This window comes from Candoia aspera, chromosome 9 (genome assembly GCF_035149785.1).
Source record: "Candoia aspera isolate rCanAsp1 chromosome 9, rCanAsp1.hap2, whole genome shotgun sequence".
Taxonomy (NCBI): Eukaryota; Metazoa; Chordata; class Lepidosauria; order Squamata; family Boidae; genus Candoia; species Candoia aspera.
Genome location: NC_086161.1, coordinates 4,143,771 through 4,163,910, shown reverse-complemented (window position 1 = coordinate 4,163,910; position 20,140 = coordinate 4,143,771). Strand labels below are relative to the sequence as shown.

The following is a 20,140-nucleotide window of genomic DNA, read 5'->3' as shown; positions in this document are numbered from 1 at the left end:
AATATATCACAGTTGGCACTGCCTTGAGAACTAAAGCAGGCCAACCTCCCTCTCATCTTCACAGAAATCTTCCTCTGGACAATGTAACTGAAAGCTCTGCAATTTTGAGGGCTGACGTAGCACCTTGGTTACAGAGAACAAAGAAACAACAAAGCATGAAATTCCTCTAGTTCCCCACCCCCCACCCCCCAATAACTTACCATTAATCACTTCCTGGCGTTTAATTTCGGATGGTTTCAAGCCAAGCAACACCTCACGGCTCACCAGCTGCTGCCAGTTGGGCTGGTCTGTCTCCATGTCGAAATCAAAGAGCTCATCTTCACTCTGGACATCCCCAGCACTCACACTGTCCACCCTAGGAAGAGGGAAAGGACACGCCTCTTTAGCAAGGCACTTTGTGGGAAGAATAAGAAAAACAAGCTAATAACAACATAGTCTGGGCACGTGGTGACTAAAGCTTGCCTAATGATTAGAAATGATGTCTAATAAAGCTTCTGCCATAAACTTGGTACTGTCTTAGTATTTTCTTTTTACATTTTAGGTGAAGAGAGACAAGACTGTAGCTCAGCGAAAAGGGGGAAGGCACATTTCCCCAATGATGACATAATAATTAGCTAACTTTTAACGAGGATCCACTTGTCCTACACTACATCCAGGTATCACAGGCAAAATTGATATGAATGTATTCAGATTTTTAGTTGTCTCTATCCAGAGTCACTAAAGATACTGGTAGTTTGTGGGGCTTTTCCTTGTTCCACTGCAGTCAGACTAATATAGGAAATTATTGCCAAATCTATTTTAAACACATATATGCTTATACTCACTTGCGGAAAGATTTAGGAGTCCCTGATTCTCCTAACCTAGAAAGAAAACCAAACTTTTATGAAAACATTACTTGATTGAGTGATTTTTTTTACGGAGAGCTTTAGATACAGAGTTCAGTAGTAGCATAAGATGAACTGCATATAATTAAGCAGTGCAGGTATAATTTAGAAGACTAAAAAAAGTGGTAGACAATCAAAACATCTAGGCTATCATCTCTTTCGTTCTAAAAAGACATGCCATACTTAATGCTCCCTCTATCCTACCTATAAGTAACACAACTTTAGTGGTGCTTAAGTTTGAGGCTAAGACTTGCCTATCAAGTTCTCCTTCTTCTTCTTGCAACTGGTCCAGGGGAGGAGATGGAAAATCAAATATGATGTTAGGTGTACAAGGTGTACCATCCACAGAGTCACCAAAAGTAATTGTTTCTCCAACTTGTTTTGGCCCTAAATATAAGCACCCAAACAAATAAATAAGACAGAGGGCAGGCAAAGCTGTATTAAACATCTAAAACCATTCATTTTCTGAAATGTTTTCCCCCATTTCTCCATCTAATTTTCTAGGACCACATCATCTCTCGAATGAGATAAATGGCCTTTTCAACAGTCAGAAACCTATGAAATGACAGCGGCCCGCATGACAACTGAATATTTTATCTTACAACTGGAACATGAACAGAGGTATTCCCTGGGCTATAATGTGGTTTTTAGCAATAACTATCTTTTCACCTGTTTCGCTGTCTTTGCTCCCTTCCTGAGATGGAAAAGTTCCAGCAGCTGCTGGAGACACAAAGTTGGCAGGCTGGTAGGTCGTATCCATGCCATCACTGAACCCACTTTGGCGCATCTTGACCAAATCTGGTGGTTCCGGGCTGACAGAAGATGATGAGGATAAGTGCTTTGGATGACGTGGTTTTTGTATTTCCATGGCTCTGCCTACTGGATAAATAAAGAGTAATCAGCAATGCAGAAGAATTACTCTCATCTGAAACCTGAAAAATACATCCACCACAGCCTAGCAACATTTAGCTTCAGGATACTATGATCAAATTATTAGGAAAGTAATATATTTATATCTTCACTTGACATACTTGCATAGCTGTCATGGCGGCTCGGCCTCCTTGGAGGTCCCAGGATATTTGAGAAGACTCTCCTCTTCTTTTCATCCCCTTCCTTATCTTTCTTTATACTTTGCTACAGTTAAAAAGGAGCCAAGGAAATAATTGTCAAGGGTATCGTCTCTCATGCAACCATTTAAAATGGAACTTTTAGTTATTCAGCAACTCAGAATTAGCAAATGATCTTGCACCACCCTTCTACTCCTTCAAGATGGAAACAATGTGAAGACCGACAAGAGACCAACACAAGTAGATGCATGGTCTCCTGAAACATCTAGTGCCCAAAGGAGAAAACTGCAAAGGTTCAATAAAAGGGAACAATCCACTGAAATTCCCTTAGCAAGCCCTATTAAAATGGAGCTGCTTTACAACATTGTACTGACATCCTTAATTAAGTCTCAAAACTGACACTTTTCACTCTTTTGCAATAGCTTCTGAAGAAATAAGTTTCTGGTAGGAGACTGAATCCACTTTTGAGTGCTCTCAGTCCATGCACTAAAGATGTGCATTATGCTTAATTCTGAAAGGGTTCTCCACCAGTATAGCTAATTAAAATGAGTGTACATAGGATGCACTCTAGTTTGTCACCAATATCAGTTTCAGAGACTCCATTTCCTGCTACATACAGCTGTTCTTCTATTGAAGGAAAAGGCTTTTGCGATATGTCCACAGTGGCAAAGACATACGGTACTACTTAAGAGCACAGTTGTTTTGTTAACGTCACTTTATTAAAACTGTTAAATGTCAGTTTGCCGAACAGTCATCTGGACCGAAAGTCTGATAAAAAAAATGTGTCAACTTTACCTTTATTTTTGGCAGGAATCCAATCCGTCCCCTTTTTTGGTCTAGACTCCGGGGCTCTTTGACTCTCACCCCAAGGTGTTTCATGTAGGTGAGAACAACATACTGTATAGCTGAACTATAGATGAGACCATACAGAAGAACAGGAAAACAACATCAAGTTACTTCAGTGAAGGGATGGCAAATGGATTTCTCTCTTTACCAATGTATTTCTCTTGACACTGACAGCAATTTATATTGTTATGACTGACAGGAAATTGTTAAGTTATCTGGAGATGATTTTGTCTCCATCATTTCTACTATCTCACTAGTGAAACAATCAACACCATTATTATTATTATTATCATTATTATGAAGTCTATTTAAGTGAGAATTAATAATAATAATTGAAAGAAACATTATGCAATCCAAAAAGTATTGAACTCCAACTTCATTGAATACTAGCAATTATAATCCTCATAAACCCAGACTAAGGGAAGGGATAAAGCACATGATTGGCACGTGCAGTTTTAAATTCAGCATTTTTCTAAAAATAGGATGTGGGATGGAAAGGCTGTGAAAGATCCCCTGCTTGATATTATATAGACCTAGGACCTGTCAGATTAAACTGTAATCTGTGTAAGGGAGAAGAATATACAGAAGATAAATGTAATTTGCCTAAATAGCCAATAGAGGACTCCACCAGTTCAGCATGCATAAACCAGGATGGAAAGATACAGCATAATTGTAACTAGGGTTTAATTACCTCTTATCCTCTTCTAGAGGCTGAGATGACATCCTGCAGAGGAAAGAGGCAAAAATAAATAAAAAATGGCAGCTTCAGTATTCTTATTCTCCCTCATTTAGGTTTGCAAAGGCTGGCTTGCCCATCAACCCAAACTGTTATAATCCAGAAAACAGTAAGGCAGGGGGGTTCAATGTATGGAAGGTAAACAAGTATCAGATGTAGGATGCATAAAGCTTCTACATTCCATCATTGAAAGTCATGAGCAAGAAGTCTCGGATCATGACAAACAGGAACCCACCCTGGATAATCTATCTTGTACTTGAATGTAAGTACCACGGCCAGTGGTTATTACCAGGCATACCACAAATCTTCTGGATATCAAGCCCTCTCTTCCTCGGCAAAATGTACAGCTCTACTTTGTGACAACTCGTCAACAGAAATAATTAAATAACACTGGGCCCCAGCTTCATTTTTAAGAACTGGACTAAGAGCTGCAACAGAACCACACTTTGAACTATGCCAAGCTCAGAGCAGCATCTTCCTATAAAACTCATCTCTGTGGAAAGAGGCTGTGATGTCCTTCCTCACCAAGTTACCTCTTCTACGTAGGAGAGCTAAAGGCTGTATCTGCCTCAGGCATACTCACAGCACTTCTTCGATTTTGGTAAGGATTTGCTCTGCGCATGCTCTCTCCTTCTCTAGTGTCATCCGGTCCCGAACACGTTCTGCGTCCAGCCTGGTCAACTCTCCTTCTGCCAGAGTGAGACCCATGCTACGTTTCTGTCTGAAGGCACAGAATGAAGAGCAAGAAACTGTTGTGGACACAAGATGTGAAGCAATGGGAGCCCGCCCTCGGGATTGTAAACAGGTATGGCCAAAAGGCCAGAGATGGGGGGAGAGAGAGAGTTGGGTGGGGGGAGTTTAAGTGGAGGCCAGCATGGCAGGGCGGTGGAGCCTCCTCTGTTGAAGCTGGCTCACCGGGCCCAGCCAGGGAGGAGGCAGCAGGACGGAGCCAGCAGCTCACACAGGGGAGGAGGAACATGAGGTCCTTGCCTAGCGACCACAACCCAAACTACTGGAACTGCCATCACTAAGTGGTGTAGTCATGTTTCACCTACTGATCGCTTTGTTTAGCGACAGAAATCCCGGTGCCAATTAGGGTTGTTAAGCAAGGACTACCTGTACAAGAACTGCAAGGTAAGACAGAAACCAGTGTAGGTTAGAGAAGGACTGAACTAAAATGAAGCCAATTTTCCTACTATGTGCTCAAAACATCTGTATACGATCTAGTCATTAGATATACACAATAGCATCTACTTTTCTTTTAATGTAATTGGCCTTCAGAAGTTCTATGAAAAATTTAAGTAAGGTCATGAATTTTGAGAAAGAAAAGAAGAAAATATATTGGTCAGTTTCACTAATAATTAAAAAAAAAAGGATACTCTATTGGATATAATTTCCAAGAAACCAAAATCCTCAAACTGAAGATGGAATTCCCTTTGCTGGAGGTATTCCCCAAAAACACTACAAATGAAAAACAACAAAATTACTCTTCAAAGTTTGCACAAAATTCAACATATACCTAAAATCTTCAAGGTGCTTGTGTACTTCAAAAAATACTTTCTCTTGCATAGCTTGAATATAATGGCGGTGCAATTCTTCAGGAATTAATTCCAGCCTTCTCTTTTCTGCATATAAAGGGGGAAATCAAGTTTATTTAGAACAAAGTATTTAGCCAACAACTTTTGCCTTTAATTCTGCAGCACAGATTTTTCCTACCTAAAGATTAAAAGCTTTATTCCCCCACTGTGGATTGGCATTACTCAAATGCAACTTTTCCTACCACCCAAGTTACACCTGGTGATATCAAAGAACACTACATGGACACAAAATTCACTGGAATTTCTCAAAAACCATTAAATGTCCAAGTTCTAAAATAATCTTATCTAGATTATTTTTAACAATCTTACCTAAATCAATTACAATTTCATCTGGAACTGGGACTTTCAGATTCTGCAAAAATAAAAAATAAAAACATATAGAAAATTCTTCTCTTGACTAATTCTGGGAATTAGTCTTCCTCCACTTCCTGATTTCCACTAAGAGTACATCATTCCAAGATGCATGTACATGCATAGCAACACATATAAAACCTTCTCCCATATTCATTTCCCTGGATCTAAAAACAAAATGTAATCTACCTTCAAAACATGAGCGATTTGGTTCAAAAAATGAGTTAGAAAGCACTGCTGCTGATCTAATTCCAAAGGCCCCAAGGCCATCAAACCAAGAAACGTAAGATTAAAACAAGAATGTATATACATGTATATGTGTTTGGAACTTACTGCAGCTCGATCCAGAAAAAATTGATTAAATTCAGCGAACACTCGGCGAGTCTCTTTGGAATTTGTTTGTTTGTACAGATCCGCAAAAAGATAACAAAGCTACATGAAAAGAAAAATAGTACAGTAAATGGCAAAAATAAAGCAGAAACATAATTCTATCTACAAATGCTTCTTTCAGGTTTTCAAGAGTATTTTCACAGGGATAAAACTTTCTCAGAGAGTCAGAAAATATCATTTTTCTGGGGCATTCACTTCTGTGACCAAGCTTTGCACCAAATTTATAGAATCAGAACAAAATGGTGTTGTCCCCTACTAAATCTATACGAGCCTTCCTCAACTGATGTCCTCCATATCTATTGAACTGCCTGAGGGATTATAGTGGCTGAGCTGTAATTGGATTTGGTTCAACACATCTGGAAGGTGTCAGATTGGGAAAGACATATTTAGGCTGAATGGGATTTCAGAATCCATCTGATCCATAACACAGAAACGAGCTATAAACCAACATCTTACCAACGAAGCTGGGTCAAACTGGGAGATAACATGATGCAAAAAGACAGCCAGGTGAGCGGGGCGTGATTTCAGCAGCTCTATGTTCTGGAAACAGCTACATTGCCCATTGATCTGTAGAGACAGCATGAACGTTTTCAGAATGAGTACTCCAAGGTTCATGCCTCTTCCATCATAAACTCAACATAAAACTGCATCCTGTTCTTTTCATCCTAACGTGTACCTTTAACATTTCTTAAACTATAAATCTTTTGCTCAGACACTCCCTTCTGAATCCCCAGAGAGCCAAAAGCATTTGTAGCTGAGTGTGAAGTTCTTTTATGCTGCTACCAAAAGTCAAACCAGCCAGACACTTTAGTATGCTCAATGTCTTTATCCTGATTATGAATTAGGATACAAAACTGCCCTCACAAACCCTTTAGGAAAATGAAGTTATTACTGGAAACGTATCAGTGTATCCTAACAAATGTCAACAGAATTTTCCTAAAGAGAATCCTCTATCCACATTTTGAGGAAGGGGGGGGGGTAAGCTCAGATGGGGTAAGCTCAGGAAAGCATTCACACAACAGATTCCCTATTACGGTTGGAAGGCTAAGAGCCTACCTGTTCTTGTTCACCATCAAAGTCATCATCTTCTGCTCCTATGATTGGAGGTGCCAAACGAGAGGAAGGGCTTCCGAGGCTGGATGGAGAATCCTGGCATTGTCAAGAGAAGAGAAATCAGTGCAGCTTCTATTTTACTGGATGCGATTATTACAAGGATATTTCAATATACTAGATTTTTAGAAAGCATTTGTGGGCGTGCATTGCACTTCTTGGTTCCAGCATGCTGTACATATTGCCAGCACCTATATACAATAATCTGATCAAATAAAAAAGAAGTCTTGTATCAAAAACACTATTGTTCATTAAACCAAATGACGCAATCAGCTACAGAAAGTAAAGATAGCTTTTGTTACACAGCTGCACAGTCTGCCCTTAAACCAAATATTTGAGCCACTACAGAAGCTGGTACTTTCACTGAAGTACTGTTATATGGAGGAGTGTAGACTGTCCAAAAAAAAAAAAGGACGGTGGAATTTGAGGGAGGGAGGCAGCAAAGAAAACACTGGGGTCCTACATCCTTTCCAGCTGGATTGCTCCCTCCCCACCATGGAGCCATTAACCCCAACTGCCCTGTAGGGAAGGGAAAAAAAAAAATCAGATGTCAGGCCCTGCTTTAATGGAGCTGGTTGCTTTGTTTTGTTTGCAGTGTTTGATTCTTGCTGAATCTGTTATATGCTTATAAACACTGTCATCTGATTTTGAGGACTTTGGAAAACAGGACACACATCTGCTAAGTAAATTAAAAACTGGTATGTGGAACACAGCCATGCCAGCCCAGTGACATACCCTCCCCAACAAAATACAGAACCATGGGAAAGACAAACTTGTTTCTCTGCTTAAGAAAAACTGGTGTTCTGGCACTTGCTTTTGACCAGAAGTTCAATCTTGTGTAGAACTTTTAGAGGGTGAAAACCCTTGCACTAATAGGCCTATTCAATGAATATTTTCAACACAGAATTACATGGCACATTTCTATTAAGTTTCTTGCCACAGTACTATGATGTTAATATCTGCAGGTCTTTGAAGCCTCTAGTATTTCCAGTTCTCCTTCTTCAGAGGAAAAATATACGTTCTATTGCTTAATGTCAAGGCAGAACTAGTTCAAGCATGGCTACTGACTCTGCCTCTCCAGTTCAAGGGCACTTCAGAGAAAATATCATTTCAGATTAGAGGCTGCAATCCTTGTGCATTGTTATGAAAATGCCTCCAACCTGGGTACACAGATCAGGCCTATAAAAGAACAGCTGCTTTTCAAGTCTCTCTCTCTCTCCCTTAAAATTAACAGTTGACTGGGAGGTACCCTGTAAGGTAATAGGCAGCCATCTCTCCCAGCTTTGCTACCCAGGACTTTTCTAACAGGAGTGCTGGAAATGGAACCTGAAAGTGGCTGCAGGTAAGCTAATGTTGAGGAACAATTTTCCATAAACGGCAACAAGTTGCACAGCTAACTACAAAATCTTAACTGAAACAGATGGCAGTACCCCATCAAGAACGAACAGCAATATGGATTTCTTAAGTCTTTGAATTGGCTAAATTTATAAAAACCAGTCAAAAGATTGGCATACATCTGCGAGGTCAAACATCCAAGTGGCATCTCAAGAAGAAAAAGAGGAAGAAAGAACACAAGCTTTTGCCCATAACTACTGCAGAAATTTCTATCAGAATCTTCCTGGTACTCTTACAGTTTCATGAGTCTCGTTCTTCTCTGGGCTGTCATCCAGAGAGCTCTGCTCTTTCAGGCCACTCCGAGGACTCTGGGGAGAAGAAGTGAAAGAACGCTCCGATCAGTGTTTACTATGCTGAAAAGCAGGACCCAACAGAAGAACACAGCAAGTTCAGCAGTTACAACTTAAGAGTGGTTGTAGGAGACTAACTAAGGTTTGGGGCTTCACATGCACATATGTATGTATGTATGTATGTAAGATGCTTTCATTTAACCTTTTTTTACATGTTCCACTGTATTTATGCATGCACATGCACATGCACACACAGTGGAACGTGTAAAAAAAAGGTTAAATGAAAGCATCTAACATGGGTAAATATCATCCGGGTTATATTTTATGGTCTTAGGATACAAAAGGGGGAGTTTGTCTTAATCTTAATTATGAGAGGGTGGGTTTAACACATCATGCTATACCTCAGAGTGGTTAGATCATTTGGGATCAGCATAATGTGTGAATTTAGAAATTGTAGACTGTGATTTACCCCTTAGTGTGTTATGTGCCCAGCCATTATTCAACAGACCATAATTAAAATATATCATAATTCTGTCTAATGTATGAACTTAGACAGATAATAAGGAAAGTCTTTGTAATTTCTATCTGGCCCTTCTTTTTATTTTCACAGCAAAACTGCTCATGACAATTCTAAGTGTACCCAGAAATAAACCTAGGTACACAGAATTGCTACCTGAAACATTTATTGGCAGCAAATAATAAAAAAGAAGTCACACAGCCTCATAATCCACTAATATGTGCGAGTATGTATGCACACACACAAGCATGCATGTATCTACCACACTCATTTCAACTAGAAGAAAGAAGTTAAACTCTATGTGCATATCTACATTTTTAGTGAGACTTGAATATTCACTCAGACTTATATTCACCTGTGTCAGTCACAGCTGAAAATTATGACACCTCTATGTCATTCACAGTCTGAATATATATCAATGTCAAATAAGATTCCTAAAAATGGTACTAAATTGAGAGTCCATACTAACCTAAGCTGAACATGTGCCTAGAAAAGAGGGCTACCCCCAAAACATTAATTATTGCAAAGTTCTAAATGGGAGAAACCCCCATCCCCTCAAATCTTGGTAATTTTAATTTCAATGTCTTCCCTGACTGCTTCGACTTCTTTATAAGGCCAAAAAACAGCGTTTTCTTATAATATTCACAGTTTCTTCTGCAACACAGAATCAGATCAGACCCTGTATGGCTCAATTTTTCTTTAAGAGGATAAAAATAATAAATTTCCAAAACCAGCTCACAAAATATCTGGAATCGTATTTTCATATCACAATCCTGATTTTGGTCATCACGGGGTCGACAGAGTTTAACAGTCTTGTTCCACAAAGATTAGAGCCCCACAACAGAACCAAGTGCAATTCATTGGTGAGGCCAATCCAAAGGCCACCGTAAAGCATCCTGTCAGTAGTAGTGACAGGCAGGAAGCACAGAAAAAGCGCAGGGATTTAACCAATGTGAGCTTGTGATGCGCTCATCCCACACTTCATATTTTGGGTGGGTCACGTGTTCTTATGTCTTAAAGCTTCACAGAACACTGGAGTGTAAAGTTGACTGGCGCACGCAGTGTGAACACCAGACTTTACTCTTGTCAGTTATAACCCCCAACAACTGCAGCACCAGCTCAACGGCTTCTGCCTCGTCCCCCAAACTCAAGTCAGACGTGGGTCTCACTCCAGGCGAGAGGAGGGTCCGAGGGCAGGAAGCTGTGGTGAAATTAATTTGTTCAGATCCTTTTAGGAGGTTACAATTTTCTGTCAGCTAAAATTTTCAACAGTTTTCTAGAAAAGTGTCAAGGATTAATAGTACCTTACAAAATCCCTTGATAAGGATGAAAGATGGCAAAGCAAATGCCAAATTTCAGTCCTCTAGAACTCTGTTTGACAAAGGCTGTATAAACACAAGTTTTTTTCTGACCAACTTTGAACTCTGTTGGCTACTAATAATTACATCAGTGGAGAAACCTTATACACAGTTGCCCTCCCCCCCCCGCAAATATAACAACTGAGAAGGAGAAGGGTGAGGAGAATAAAATGGCACAAATATCAGGTTGCTGTTGTGAGGACGAACAGGAAATTCCAGCTTCATCAGGAAGCTCATTTTGCTACCTGCAAACATTTCTACCTTCTAACTGTCAGGGAAGAGAACAGAATAAAATAAACATGGCCGCAATCTGCATCCTGGAATCTCCCTCCTTTTAGCTGAGGCCAGAGAAGCCTGCCTGTCCCCTGGAGAGACACAGAGCTTTGTCCTCTCTCACTAATAGAGCATCGTTTTTCCTCAGTGGAGAACCCACCTCTGCTGTGTCATTCATCTGGGGGCCATCACCAAAATGACAGTCCCCTTTGTTCTGTCCATCCCCCCTCTCAGCTTCCGCCTCAGTGATCTGCAAAGACTCGGACACAGATTTGGAAGACAAAACGACATCCTGAAAACAGACAAAACGAGGTCAGAAACAGCATACACCTTACTAAAACATTTAAGCAGTTGGCTGTAGGTGACCATGTAAGATTTGGCAGGGCCACCTGCCTAGAAAACAATTTAATTATTTGTAAACAAGCAAGTGAAACAAACAATAACCCCTCAGCTTCCTTATAATTTAAGGGATGCACAAAGAGACAAAAGCAGAGACATTCACATATAACTACATCGTAAATAAGTACCTCCAAGCAGACTCTCTTAGTAAAGGGACAGCGTGTAATTTGTTACTGCAAGGCTTTAATTTCTGCATATACTACTCTCCCCATCAAAACCAGTTTCTACGAGCTAAATTAAAAGTAAGTGCTGGCGCTTATTTGCACATCCTTGAATTTACTGTCCTTGGAAGGCTAAATGGACTTGTGCAAACTGCTGCAAGGCGTAGACGAGACCAGCTTGCTCTCACATGGCATGCCCGCTAAGACCGCCACGATCCGGACGATAAACCTTCCCAGTCCATTACCTGAGCAGAGCCTGTTGCTTTGGACAACTGCTCTTGCAGCTGAGGGATGTGCTTCTTGGCCTCCTGGATCTCTCTGAGCAGTCGGGGAGCAGGAGCACGGCTATAATCTTCCTGCAGGGACTGAAAGGGTTTAAGGATAACGGGAATCATCATCATGATGGTCCCTTGGCCACTTTTTTAAGACCAAGTTTGGTAGCCAGTGTTGGACCAGTACTGGCCAAGCAAAGCATTTGGAAAGCCCTATTACAGTTCATATAATGGCTGGACCACCCGCCCTACTGAAACTCTCACCGTCCCAATGAGCGCTGCTGGGATATATCACCCGCACCTTACAGCACATTAACTACACATTTTCCTAAAATACCGCCCTGTTGTTCATTTCTAAGTTTCTGTGGCTATTCCTCTAATATTCAAGACAGATTTAATCTAAGACAGGATGGGGAACATGTCGCTAAATGCTGCTGAGTTACAGCTATGCTGTTGAGGCCATAGGCTCCCCACTCTTGACCTAAAGGAACAGCCTCTCTACCGATTTGCCACAAGGAATTTCACAGTGTCATTCCACATACTCCCAAGCTTTTCTGGTTTCTCGCCAAGGGCGTTTTCTGTTTTGCAACTGGAACACAGAATATCATGTTAGGTTAAATGACCACCCCTGACTTTTTCATAAAATTCCTTTTTGGTACCTGCAGTCGTTCCTGTTCTTTCTGCAGCATCTTCCTCAAAATCTCTACTTTCTGGCTGTGAACTATGTTATTTTCTTCCTAATAAGAAAAGATGGCCAGTTCTCATTTACACAGATAGTGTGCCTGAACTTAAACAGATTCTCTACAACGTACACTTCTAACAATCTTATGAACCACAAGAAAAAAAATCATAGCTGTGATTTTTAATCAGATTCAACTATTACTTCAATATTCATTCCCGTATGTTCCTATCTCCCCTACTGCATCAGAAAAGCATGTACGGTATATAGATGGTTTATGGGCTGGATACGTATACCCAGAGCAGTAGTTCAGACCAACTGTAAATATCCTCTAGTGCTATCCTAGTTCCATTTCTTCCTCACCCTTCCACATAAATGATTCCGCTGTGATACATAAAATATCCAATACAATGATGAGTCTCAGAATGAATGTCCTAAGCACAAACGAAGCTGGACGAAGAACCTTTTCCAGCCATACGGTGCAATCAAAATCTATTAAACTCTTACCCCCATCAGCACTGGACTGGTAATTCTCTCCGTGTTTCCATATGATCCAGGAGAGTGAGGTGATGTCATGATGGGAGACATATGCCCAAATGCAGGTGGATCCACCTCAGAGTCAGCCAGTGGAATCTGGGGCGACCCAGGTGGGCGCCCTTGCACAGTGAGCGCTACATAGGAACCCGCTGCAGACAGAGGATGGAATTCCATTATTTGGGAGTCTAGGGACAATGACTTCAGTCAAGTCTGGGACAGCTTTTCCTGTTTGTTTCAAAGTAAGAGAATGGGGTCCACTGGAGGAGGACCATGGCTTGACATCAAGCGCAACATACAAAAGCAAGCTTTCCTCCATGAGGAAGCAGAGTTGTGTAGTTACTTGAGAAAGGATGGACAGTTGTTCTACATAAACAAAAAGATTAATTCAGGACAACCACTGAGATATATCAGTGATCCAACCTGCCTGCCCCCTCCAATTAAAATGGGCGCTTTTTTATTTTGTCCAAAGTGTCCTGGAGATTTGGAAAGGAGCATACAAGGGAAAATGGGTGAATTTACAAAATGAAATATGCCAGAATATTGTTGCTTGGGTTCAGTGTAGTATTGAACATGAACTGGCTCATACAGATTAGAGTTGTGTGTGAATCTGGAATCATAAGTTGCTCAACAAATCATAGCCTCCTTTCTAGACCTTCTTCAATCTAATCCTAAAATAAAGAGGAATTAACCTCTTTATTAATTGACCTCTTTAATTGTCTGAGCTTCTCTCAACAGATCTAGTGAGGGAATTACTAGTATGTGACACAGAGGCTACGAAAAACAATTCTGAGTGTAGCTTCTTCAGAAATTAGCCAGACCTTCAAGCTACACTTAAAATTAAAAACTGGCTAACAGAATTAGCAACAGTAAGTGTTGTTTCCTCACTGTAGTAAAGAATGTTTTTTAAAATATTAATAACATTCTTGAAGAGTTATCCTTGCCAAGCGGAATTAACATTGGCATCCGCATAACAGAATTCCGCCTGGCGGGGTCCAGGAGGCGGGCCTTCTCTGCAGTGGCGCCCGCCCTCTGGAACATCTTGCCCCTGGAGGTGAGGTTAGCCCCATCGTTTTTAGCCTTCCGGAGGAAGTTGAAGACCTGGCTCTGCCACCTGGCTTGGGGTGGGGAGGGGGTCATCATGTTTGGGGATGGCTAATAACCTAGAGTGCTGGTCGCATACAAGGACTGAGTTATCATCTGCCATCTGGATTCTATTTTTATCTATAATTACTGTTTACCTGAAATGTATTTTTAGATACTGTATTTTTAAATATTGTAATTTGATTGTACATTTATTGTTTTATTGTTATTGTAAACCGCCCAGAGTCCCTCTGGTGGGAGGAGATGGGCGGTGACAAATTTGATTGATAAAATAAAATAAAAAGTAAATAAAGTAAAATATATGTGTAGTTTGTGAATAAGAGAAGACAGCACCATTTTGCTGATTGAAGGAATTAAGTTAAGGATATCTCAGGGAATGGAATAAATGTATTAACTTTCATTATGAAGACGTCAAGTCACAGACAGCATATTGAATGAGGTAGGTTCTTAATCATTAAGAACTCAAGCATGTCAAATATTCACCCCATTTACAGTTGTGGTATTGGACCAACATCCACAGTATCAATCATGGGGGCAGAAAAAGGATTGCTTTGAACCAATCTGTTGTTAAATTTAAGTTTCATCTTCTTTAACAGATACTTATTTAACAGTGGCTGAGGAAGATGGATACTACAGTCTAACACTTCTCGAAGGAACTAGAATGGAGAACACTGGTACAATGAATCAGAACAGCAAAGCACAGACAAACCCCGAATATTGACTCAGTAAAGCAGAGAACCAGAACAATTGTGGATGATTGACACAGCAAAAATAGAAGAGTGGGTTAACAGAGTAAACAGTGGAAGTCATCTGTCAGTCAAAATACATTCAACAGTCTTGTTGATCTTAAGGATTTTTAAAAAAAAAAATCATTTATTTTCATTTCATTTCATGCTGTTTTCCAAAATTGCACCTTAAGGTTTTCAGATATGTGATATTTCAATACCATGGCTAAAATCAAATTCTTGACAGTATCATGACAGTTTGACCTCCCTCATCCCTCCCAGAAATCTCTTAGAGAATAAAAAAGGAATAAAGCAGCTTGAACAGTATTTACTTACACTTTATCAGCTTGACCACCTCTAAATGGTTTGAATGTGTTACCAGAGTCCCATTCACCTACCAAAAGATAACAAATGTGCTTATTTTGATTTTCAACTTGAGTAAGATGACAGATCTCCTAATCCACGAACTAAACTGATTTAACTTCCCCCCATGCTCTTTATTAGGAATTCTGTTCCAATATCATTCTGGACAAAAGTACCCTCCAAGATTCAGCCACCTCTTTCAAAAACAAACTCATCATATGGAGCATATATTTGTAGAGTAACAGAAAAAGACTGTAAGTTATTCTCTATGGGTTATTCTGCAGCCAAATTTTTAGAGATTTTGTAGGCTAGTTTAGAAAGTGGGGGGGGGGAATCAAGTGCACACTCGTGAAGCAGAAATTCTGGCTTTGCTTTATATACAACTCATTCACATTTTAAGGCCTTTCACAGACATGAAGTTGGAATCTAGGGCCATTTATATCAGCCTACAAAGCAAAATTATTTAAAAAGCAGCTGGAAACAGGCACTTATTGCTCACAGTAAACCACTAATTTAAGTTCAGTGGACTTCAATGCTCAAATACCCATGCTCACACTGCCTCTTGCTTTCTGGCTGTGACTCAACCCCCCACCTTTTTCCCCCTATGAGCCTGTTTTTGTGTTTGAAAAAAATAATTTGCCACTTAATCAATTCATTCAGCTTTCATGAACACCCCTCCCTACATCTGTACATCAAATGAAGGGTTTATTTGTATTGCTAATTGTAAAATATAGATACACAGCCTGCATTTCAAACTGTTCCTGAGAGGTAAGGTTTAGCAAAACATATACATTGATGGAAGAGCCAGTTTGGTCCAGTGGTTAAGGCAACAGGCTAGACACCAGGAGACTGAGAGTTCCAGTCCTGCCTTAGGCACGAAAGCTGGCTGGGTGACCTTGGGCCAGTCCTTCTCTCTCAGCCCAACTCACCTCACAGGGTTGTTGTTGTGGGGAGAAGAGGAAGGAGTATTAGGTCTGTTCACCGCCTTGAGTTATTTATAAAAACAATAAAGGCAGGATAGAAAATAAATAAATAAATACATACATACATAAATACATAAATACATCTGAAGCACCTCCTTCAATTTATTCTTCCAACACTAAGTGATCCTACCTTAATGATTCGGTCACCAGTTTGAACCCCAGCCCGCATGGCTGCTCCATCTAGACAGAAGAATCAGCTACTTAGAATTCAATACATTATTTCTAGCATTTCCAGTTATGCAAGGTATTTTAGAAAAAGGGACTTGTTAGCAAAAAATCAGAAAGGGTGTGGTAGCATCTTTTCCACCTAATACATTTTATTAAAAGCCATAAGCTTTCGTGAGCCTTCACTCACAAACTCATCCCTTTTAGTAAACTTTGTTAGTTGGAAAAAGTTTCCTTCCAGTTATACAAGGGCCACACTCAACAAAGAATGACTTATTTCATAACAAAAAATTAAGAAGGACTTGGTTTGTGGAACTGTGAAGCCTCCCAAGCCTTTATCAAACTTACCCCAAACTAAACAGGTTACTTGGTCTAAATGAATGATCGTAGGTCAAGGACTACCTGTATATTTTTCTGATATGCAAAAAGCACCACTTTGGACTTGGTACTGTACTTCAAGCACAAAAGTCTGTGATTCAATAGCCTTCAGTATCATTTTGGATGTTACCACAATAGTGATATAAATTAGATAGTGTGATTTACTTGTACATTGTAATGCACAATAGTATGTTTGTGTTCCTTTCTTCACATATGTACTGCAAAAACATGCTAAGAATTATGGCCAAAGACAATTCTCTTAAGCATGTTTTTACAGCACAGAGCAAGTTTATATCTCATGCATTACAGCTGCATACTGCAAAATGTGCTTGATAGAACTATAACATGTAAAGTGGTCCTGAATCAGCTTACTCACCTTCTTTGACAGACTGTACAAAGACTGGGTTGTCGCCACTGACTGTTAACCCAAATCCATTTTCATCCCGCTGAATAATAACACACCGTTGAACTAGACCTGTACAGGAAGGAGAAAGAATCACAAGGAGACATCAGTGTAGGTATCAGAGAAAAATCACATGCTGGTAAGTTTCTCAAGTCCATCAAATGAGAGCCTACGCAAAATGAAGCCAGGGATGGCAGTGGGGAAAGAAGAAAACCAAAAATAGAAGATTGGGATAGAAGGCAGAAGATAGTAGGTCAGTTGCCTTTCAAACAATGATTCTACGAAACAGACATAGCAAGGAGAAGTTTGCTTTGGTGTATCAATCATATTCTAAGCATAAATCTTTTAAAAACTGTGCTTCAAATCATTCCACGCATATAACCTTTCTAAATAAAATGGACGAAATGTGTATAACCATATAATTTGTCTTACTGTTCAAAATGATTGAAGATTCACCATACTCAAATTTGTATGATTCACACATCTTTCCACTAGCAGGAAAGTAACCACTAATAAACTATTAAAATTCTCAGGGAGTGGAAGGTGATCATGCTTTCAACTCATTATCATGAAGTAAATTACAGCCCTGTACACTCAACTGCAAGGAATGATCAGTCAAGTTGCTAATCCCAAGGCTCTATTACATCCCATGAAGATCCATCCTGTACTCATTCAGATATTTACATCTGTAGATATTACCTATAGTTCAACAGAACTTTAATTATGATGGATGCAGTCTGTGTTTTTTCAAAGAGAATCTGATCATTGCAACCAGAAGTAGGCTGCACCAGTGAAAGAGCATCAGGACGTCTTTGGTGCATCTGACTCCATATATCCTTCTTTGGGCATATGCTCAGTGACAGCTCAGATTCACCGATCTTAATTATCATGGATATATCTCACTAATTAATAGTAAGCTCCTAATTAACCAATACTTGGATGTTCTAAGGAATCACAAGTTATGGAAATCAGCACACAGTTATTGATTCCACTCATATTCTCTCCCATTCATTGATACATGTGTGCTGAATCACATCAATGTACTGAGAGCTGGACTGTTATTTGTTTTCATACGATTTTACAGCTGACAATCAAGTCATCACAGTCTAGATTTGTTCCACAGGATGATAAGATGAAAACAAGCTACCCAAACAGCTGGTTATTTGGCTAGTAACACTTCTTATAAACTGTGCCAGGCTTTCCCAGCACAATGCTTTAAAACTATGCCAATGGCAGCGATCAATGGGTAAGGTCATCAAATCTCTCTGATGCTGATTCTCTACATGCTGCCAATCCCAGACTGAAAATTGCCTTTTTCATTGTCTCTTATACTTATCTGTGTGGGAAAAGATTGCCAAGGGACCAGACTCTTATTACCTAGATTCTACGGAGAACAAAAGGATATTTTTATTATTAGATATGGTGCCCAGATTGCTCACTGTGTGGCTTCTTTTGCCGTAGCATGCATAACATTATGCATAAAATAGCTAAAGGCTGTAAAGATTGTAAAAGGGATTTCTTTACTTAGTGAGGTAAATACTCTGTAAACTCAGTGAAGATTAACTTTAATGTATTGTCTCTTGCTCTGGGTAAACCTAGTGTAACTGTCTATGGACACAGACTTAATAAACTAGAATAGTTACAGATTAATTTTTTTAAAAATGTGGCTGTACATTTAGGAAGCTACCTCACAACTAAGACAAATTATTGATTAATCTGTTTACCTGAATAAGAAAATGGGAGAAAAACACAAAAGCATCCAATTGCTCAGATAACTGGCCAATCAACTTCAAATACAAAATTATGCCACACTAGAGCACAATTAAAGCATTCATCCAAACATCACTGGATATAGTTCTACCAATTCAGCTAATTATTTAGAGAACACGTGTGATAGGTGAGCCAACTTTTAATTCATCCTTGTGAGCAAAAATATGAATACAATTTGATGAAGCAATAATTCTTAATACTGTAGCTTGCAAATTCCTTATGTAAGCAATTGCTCCCACATAATGAAGAAATTAAGCAAATTTTTAGCCATGCACTCATTTGATGGGGAAAAAAAAGACCTCCAACAAAATATGGGGAATAATAATGCAAGCACAAGCTATCTATGCACTATTTCCCAAAGAAGGCTAATTGCATAAGGACAGTATATTCTGGTTTGTATTCTTGGTTTAACCATGCTATCAAGGTAACGTCTAAAGCTGCCCGATACAGAATAGAACTGGTTATACTTCTGATTTTAAAAAAATCCCAAAACAAAGGAAATCTTGAGTATCACTTCATCTCCAATTCTTTCAGGGAGTAAATATCATTAGCCCAGACTCAAAATATGGTGTTGAAGGGAAGGCATGGAGAAGAAATAAAGCCTTTTTCTACAAAAACAAAACAAATCGCAATTCATATAAAATTGCCTAACAGACAAATTTTATGAGTAAGAGCTTCCTAGAAATACCTTTGCCAATTTCATTCATGATCCTGCATAGCTTCTTTTCCTATGCATATCTGTCCTAATTTTGTTTCCAAAACTGCTATGGATCAAATGTTTTGTAATAGGTGCTACTCTGTGACACCTTCTACAAATCTAATTTAAGAGCACATCGAAAGGAAGGCTTTAAAAAAAAGGGAAGTGCTATAGATCCAGGTGAAGATCTTCAATTGATTATAATTGCTGATCCATGTCTTGATATTAAAGTAATCACATCATGCTGTGGTTATAAAAGCAGGACAACTAAAAATTTTAAAGTGTATTTTTTGCTTAAAGTGTATTTGTTACTTATAGCTGTGATACAGAAAGGCCTAAATAAGTGAAATGGAATAGGCACTATCAATCTGGAAAATAATACAAGCAAATGTACAGGAGATTTGTGAACCTCAGTTTTTCTTTTCATGGTGTCCAGTATTTGTAACAATGTGCTTGCCTTCCTAGAAGCATTTAACTGTCTAAAATTACTTTTCCTGAGACGCAAGCCAGGATAATTACCAAACAATATAGACTCAAGGTAAAGGCACTGGACCGTGCTGCAGATCTCTTTCTTCAGAAAGAAGAACATTTAGCCATTCTAGAGTAAATATAAAACACGATCATCCTTTCAGATATTAAGAAATATCTGACTGAAAAAAGACTGATCTTATAATTTTCATCATGCTAAAATG

The 20,140-nt window shown here is 39.4% G+C and overlaps 1 protein-coding gene across 3 annotated transcripts in view; it reads right to left on the bottom strand.

Moving 5' to 3' along the window:
* ARHGEF12 (Rho guanine nucleotide exchange factor 12) overlaps positions 1–20,140 on the bottom strand; it is a 70,753-nt gene that overhangs the window by 20,417 nt on the left and 30,196 nt on the right. For all 3 annotated transcript variants that reach the window (XM_063311429.1, XM_063311430.1, XM_063311431.1), the window contains 21 exons: positions 16,955–17,053; positions 16,166–16,215; positions 15,026–15,083; positions 12,834–13,012; positions 12,307–12,384; positions 11,621–11,740; positions 10,976–11,107; positions 8,614–8,685; positions 6,929–7,021; positions 6,329–6,439; positions 5,816–5,914; positions 5,441–5,483; positions 5,053–5,158; positions 4,117–4,254; positions 3,489–3,521; positions 2,747–2,861; positions 1,916–2,018; positions 1,554–1,763; positions 1,139–1,271; positions 825–860; positions 201–355 (listed from right to left, as the gene is read on the bottom strand). In XM_063311429.1, coding sequence (XP_063167499.1) covers positions 201–355; positions 825–860; positions 1,139–1,271; positions 1,554–1,763; positions 1,916–2,018; positions 2,747–2,861; positions 3,489–3,521; positions 4,117–4,254; positions 5,053–5,158; positions 5,441–5,483; positions 5,816–5,914; positions 6,329–6,439; positions 6,929–7,021; positions 8,614–8,685; positions 10,976–11,107; positions 11,621–11,740; positions 12,307–12,384; positions 12,834–13,012; positions 15,026–15,083; positions 16,166–16,215; positions 16,955–17,053 — 2,163 coding nt within the window. The remainder of the gene's footprint in view (positions 1–200; positions 356–824; positions 861–1,138; positions 1,272–1,553; positions 1,764–1,915; positions 2,019–2,746; positions 2,862–3,488; positions 3,522–4,116; positions 4,255–5,052; positions 5,159–5,440; positions 5,484–5,815; positions 5,915–6,328; positions 6,440–6,928; positions 7,022–8,613; positions 8,686–10,975; positions 11,108–11,620; positions 11,741–12,306; positions 12,385–12,833; positions 13,013–15,025; positions 15,084–16,165; positions 16,216–16,954; positions 17,054–20,140) is intronic.